The 6065-nt window shown below is 39.8% G+C and overlaps 1 protein-coding gene across 1 annotated transcript; it reads right to left on the bottom strand.

The window, feature by feature from the left end:
• Positions 1-345: 345 nt before the first annotated feature.
• On the bottom strand, positions 346-5182 carry tlr1 (toll-like receptor 1). The gene is made up of 2 exons (XM_084133049.1): positions 4818-5182; positions 346-3153 (listed from the first exon to the last, which is right to left on the bottom strand). The coding sequence occupies exon 2, from the start codon at positions 3132-3134 to the stop codon at positions 750-752; it is 2385 nt and encodes a 794-aa protein (XP_083989175.1). The 5' UTR covers positions 3135-3153; positions 4818-5182; the 3' UTR covers positions 346-749.
• Positions 5183-6065: the final 883 nt, after the last annotated feature.

Raw genomic sequence — 6065 nt, 5'->3', positions numbered from 1 at the left:
ATATTTATTGCAACATTCCATGGCTTATTCTATTATATATTTATTTAGTTTGTTAAACCCCTCCATATACCAGGTCTAGAAGTCACGCTTTAAAATTAGGTTACCTCTTGTATCCAGGTTGATGGGTGAATTAAAGTCAGAAATACAGTCAAACCAAAAATGATTCAAAAACCATATTTCATTTTTGATATTTTTTTACTGCTATAGTTCATTTATGTAAGTGAGGAGAGCAAAATAAAGTAAACTGTGACATATTATACCCAAAAATTCTTAATACAGTGACTACCAGTAAAATTTATAAAAATTTGGGACCAAAAATGATTCAGACACTTTGAGCTGATCATGTTTTGCTGAAGTGTGTTGTCTTTAATTGCTAATGCTCTTTTTACACACAGACTGAACAAAATGAAGCATTGCTTGGTGATTGGTTGAGCTAAACTGGTATTATCTAATTGTGTAGTTAAATTTAACAGCTGACAGATATTCAACATAATTCATGTGTGAGACAGTCTAACAGAAGGACGGACAAAACCAGTCAAATATCAGCTGAGTTCTGCTCATATTTTATCACCATTTTCTAAACTATAGCGAATAAACTGATGATGTGAGAAATTTTGAAGGTGTCTGAATAAATGTTGGTTTGACTGTATCTTGATTTTTGTCTTGTTTTGTTGAGCGGACCCCTGGTTGAGAGCCACTGCTCTAAATGAATATCCGCTTGACAATCTCTATGAAACGCATTAGTTAAATCACTCTTCGCCTCTCTCTGACTGAACGGGAAGGCTGGCCTGCAGAGACGCTCTAAGATTTGCCCAGAACAGCTTCTGCTTGGCTCCCTCTTGTGGCCACTCGAGGTACGTGCGTCTGGACATCATGGCCTTGAGCTGGTAATACTTTGAGGGAATGAGATACGACGGCAGGGGTTCGAGCAGAATGAGGATGATGCTGTCCATCCCTCGCATTAGCCGTTGGTGATTGGCGAAGTAAAGCTCGTAGTGGCACCATTCGCTCTGGACGAAGTGAGACGAGAGAACGAACACACACTTTCTGCTCTGCTCGATGCATCGGAGGATGTTCTGAACGATCGTTTTCCCCGGGATGAAGTCCCGCTCGTGGTGACACACTCGCAACCCACAATCGTCTTCGAGTTTGGGAAGAAACTGAGCTTTGACCCAGTCGGCGTTCCTTTGGCTGTACGATACGAATGCGTGAAAGTGCAACCCCTTCATATCCTCCGCCTTCTTTTTGGAGGTTATTGCGTGTTTCTTGGCGTTTGTCCATTTCCAAATCATCTTGAGGTACCAGGGCACGTCCAGGCGGTGGCAAAGAAGGATGACGGCAACTAGCAAAGTGATTGTCGGGATTAGAATAGTAATAGCAAGAATCAAGCCGTCGCATGCTATCTCGGGAAGGTAGAAGTCTTTAAGCGTGGTGTTGCTTCGGGATTCTGGGTAACTGCATTTATATCCTTCCGGCCAGTGGTCAAGAGTCACATTGTTAGTTTGAGTCGCTCTGTCATTGATTAGCGCCGCAAATTCACGCAAAGCACATGTGCAGATGAAGGGGTTACGGCTCAAGTCGAGATCTTTAAGATGTTGGCAGGTCTCGAGGGCTCCCGGGAAAGGCGAATGAAGGGAGTTTGATCTTAACAGGAGCTTGTGGAGGTTTGGGAATGATTGACATGTGGGAAGGTCGAGCAAACGGTTATACGTGAGGTCTAAAACGCTCAAGTTTTCTAACACCCGAACATCTCCCGGGACTAAGGTCACGCGGTTATTCTGGAGGTTTAAGATCTGTATGGATTCGGGCAAACACTTGAAGATGCTCTGGTCAAACCCATTGGAAGAGAAGTCCACGTGGACGACTTTGTGAGGCCAAACGCACTTGCCTTGCTCCTCGGAGTAGCTAAGCGTGTTCTGGCTGAGATCGACGTAGTTCAGCGAGTTCATGAGATTGATTCTCGAGGTCAGCGGTCCGAGATGTTTCAGGTTGTTGCCTCTTAAAATCAGCCTTTCCAGGTTTGTAAGTGTATCGCATTCCTTGTCCGGAGCAATCGAGAAGATTTTTTCCGTAAGAGCGCAATCGGAAAAGTCCAACACCTCGATCTTGCTAGCAGTCTGAGGACAGGTCATAAAGATGATGGGCGTTTGGGTTAAACTGACGTTTCTCGCCGGCATGTTTATGAAGAAGTCGTAGAGCATTGTTTGGTCGAAGATGAACTGGGTTACAGACGCTCGTCTCAAAGAGAAGGAGTCCAACACGCGGCTTGAGGACACATGGCTGCCGTTTTCCATTTTTGTCATGGTTAGCTCAGAAAAGGAAAGCTGTCGTATGACAGATGCAAATATAGTGTTTACACAGCTTGTCAGAACTTCCCATGTGGTTTCAACCTTGGAGATTTCCAGGCTAACGGTGCGTACGGTTCCTCGACGGCGGACCTCCTGGAGAACCTTCATCTCACGGTCCACCTTTGTGAATTCGACCTCTTTAAACGATGCAAAAACATCGCCAGCGATTGCGATATCAGGGTTACTGTTGGAAAGGGCGATGATGGCTTTGTCCGCATGCACATCCATTAAACTCCTCTCTTCGTACATCTGGAGTTTGTCGGTATTAATAAAGAGCGTTTTCAAGGTAAGATCGGAAATGTGAGTGAAGTCGTTGTTGCTGATTGATTTTGCACTCAGGCCGAGCCATTGCAGGCGTTTCAAGGTGGAAAATTCCTTCCCTAGTGCCATGTCGGAAAACATGTTGGATGACAAGTCTAAGAAGTGAAGATTTCTCGTGTTAAACAGGTACGGTTGATCGGAGAGATTCTGGAGTTTGTTGTGCGACAGATCCAAGATTTCCAAAGCCGGTGTTGATTTAAATGTGTCCTTGTCTATGTTTTCCAGTATATTCCAGGACAGATTGAGGAAATGGAGGCGTGGTGTTGCGCTGAAGTCTTTGCCGCTCAGCATCCGGATGCGGTTCAGGGACAGATCCAAGTCTTCTGTAGACGGCTTCAGGCCGGGAGGAACCGAGGACAGGTTTTGAGACGAGTAATTCACTATGATCCTCTTAATGGCCAGATTGAGAGATGGCTGGAAACACGTGATATAAACAGACACCAGCAACCAGCCCAACGGCGTCATCTTTCTGACATGAGTCAGTCTGAGGGAGAAAAAGATTCAACTTTCATTTCCTATTTTAAGTCAACCGCATTTTTGACTTCCCACAGTTTTCACTTTTACTTAAATCCCTAGCATTGGTTTGCATTGTGGTTGCATAGTGTTTTTAATTTACTGAAAAAAATATGTTTTTTACATTCAATGTAAATTTAGGCCTTTCTGCATTTTATTAACTGTATATCAGTGGTATGTTTAAAGCTCCTGTTCAATTAGCATGTCATTGTTTTGTTTTGCTGATACTATTGTTTTTCACAGATTAACCTGATTTTTGTTCAGTAAATGAGATGTCATATGAACTAAACAAATGCTTCTATTGGCATAAGATGGATAGATAGATAGGTAGATAGATAGTTAGATAGATAGATAGATAGATAGATAGATAGACAGACAAAAACTATGGAGCTTAAAATATGACAATATGATTTGAATTTGAATTGTGTAAATTTGAATTATTTACAAGTGAAATCTAACAAAACTGAATTTTAGGTGGTAGTTTAAATAGTTCTGAATTTGATTTTTTTAAACGAATATTGAACATTTGAAATTTAACAAATTGAAATGTTTTTATGGCTGAATTTTATAGACCTGTATTTTTTTTTTGTTCTGAATTCGTATACTGCAAATATTCAGTTTAAAAAAATACAGATTCAAGTTTTCAAGATGAAGAAATTCGGAACTTCAAATTCAGTTTTCTAAAATTCAAGTTCAAAAATTCAGATCTTACAGAAAGTAGGTCACAGGTCATCCACAGGGAAGAGTAAAGGATCTCAGATAAGTCAAACAGAGCATTTTGGCTGCACTGCAGTAGTTTTCTGCCGCAAACGCGGTGGTGGTTCAAGATAATCCATGTATATTTCATTCAGTCGTTTTTTTATTTAATATTAAGAGTAGAAAAATGAGAAAACAGCTTGAGTATTAGATTTCTAATACAATAATAGTCCGCTGCAGCAGTTGCACGGAGCTTACAAAACGCGTGTATTGCAACTATAGCCTACATTTAATTTTCTCATCAAACAACTAGACTAACGAATGGCTCGGTACAACAGAAGAGCCTAGAAAGGGCTTTTTCTCTGTGTAGACCAGCAGTTGGTCTGAATTTGCTATAACCTATAGCCTATTTTACGGACTGTATAGGCTAAAGTCACGTTGTATCATGAAACGCTGTGATTTATTCCAAAGTGACTCAGGCATTTAACGTTAAATAATCTAAATGTTGACTTTCAAAAGTAGGCGCGCCAAGAAGGCTATTCTCTGTATTTTGGTTCATTTTTGGTGTGCGCCAGCAAGATCTAAAGAGACCGAGACACACTAAAGCAGTAACTTTAAATAACTATTTAAACTACCACCTAAAATTCAGTTTTGTTAGATTTCACTTGTAAATAATTCAAATTTACACAATTCAAATTCAAATCATATTGTCATATTTTAAGCTCCATAAAAAACACATATGATAGACAGACAGACAGACAGACAGATAGATAGATAGATAGATAGATAGATAGATAGATAGATAGATAGATAGACAGACAGACAGACAGACAGACAGACAGATAGATAGGTAGATAGATAGATAGATAGATAGATAGATAGATAGATAGATAGATAGATAGATAGATAGATAGATAGATAGATAGATATTTCTCTTACCCGTCCGCTGTGGAGGTTAGCTTACACTTGGCTGATCACCGTTCACCGTCTTATGAAACTGTTGATCATATTTAAATGATGTTGCTGAACTTCTGCTTTTCCTGCTGTTTCACTTCTCTAAACGTCACGTTTACTGACAGTCACAGTTATTCACTCTGAGAGATGGAGCTTCACATGGAAGTGATCATTTGAATTTGTAGGCAGACGTCTTAAAGTTTCTCCATCACAGAGAGCGTTCATGTCACAGTGAGTTTGTTCGAGTGCATGTTGTGTTGCATGAAGGCTCTGACCCGTCTGGCTCACATGTTCACATATATGAATATGAATAAATCAAAATAGCTCACTGAACTTACAAGTCTTTTTCCCGCCCATGGTTGTGCAACTACTGTTTGTTAAACTTGTTTTTGAGAAATTTGCAGTACCATATTTTACCAGCAGAGGATTTGTTTGATTCCTCAGCTGATTTAAAGGGATAGTTCACCCAAAAATAACAATTCTGTCATTTACTCGCCCTCAAGTCGTTCTAAACCTGTATGAATTTCTGTCTTTCTTTCGGTATCCAAACAGTTGATGGGCCCCATGTTTTTTTCCCCATACAAAGGTTTGGTTACCCATATTCTTCAAAATATCTTCTTTTGTGTTCAACAGAAGAAATAAATTCATACAGGTTCAGAACAACTTGAGGGAGAGTAAATGATGAGAGCATTTTCTTGCCCAGGGCCTAAAATTAACTCTCGCCTAGTGCCAAATCCGAGTAACCCAAACCCAAACCCTAACCTAGACGCTGTGTTTTGTGCGCACACATCCGAAGCCGCGTCTCAGACAGCGCGCAAATACTAAACTGAACTCTCTTTCACGTCTTCTTGCACTTGAGTGGACCAATTCACACAAAATTATGTAAAAAAAATAGTGAATATCCTAGTTAACATTTATCAGTTATGTCTTAAGTGAACATAAACAGCTGAGAAAGTAAACGCATGTGTAACAGTATCAGTATATTAGATCGGTGCATTCGCTCTTAAAGGGACAGCAGCCTAATATTCCTGCTAATATTCCTGCTGTCTGTGTTTCTAATGTTAATAAAACAACAAAAGGACAAAGAAAAATCACTCACTGCTCTTGACTGAATAACTTTTGTAACTTTAATAAGGATTAATTAATAATTAATAAAGCACTGTTTATTTCATTTGTGTCTTTGTTATATTTCATTTATTTGTGCTTTTGCTTGTAATTAGATTTTTATTGGAG

The sequence above is a fragment of the Abramis brama genome (assembly GCF_963993115.1).
Source record: "Abramis brama genome assembly, chromosome: 13".
NCBI classification, from domain to species: domain Eukaryota; kingdom Metazoa; phylum Chordata; class Actinopteri; order Cypriniformes; family Leuciscidae; genus Abramis; species Abramis brama.
Note: the sequence above shows the minus strand (reverse complement) of the source record. Positions and strands in the feature narration are given on the sequence as shown.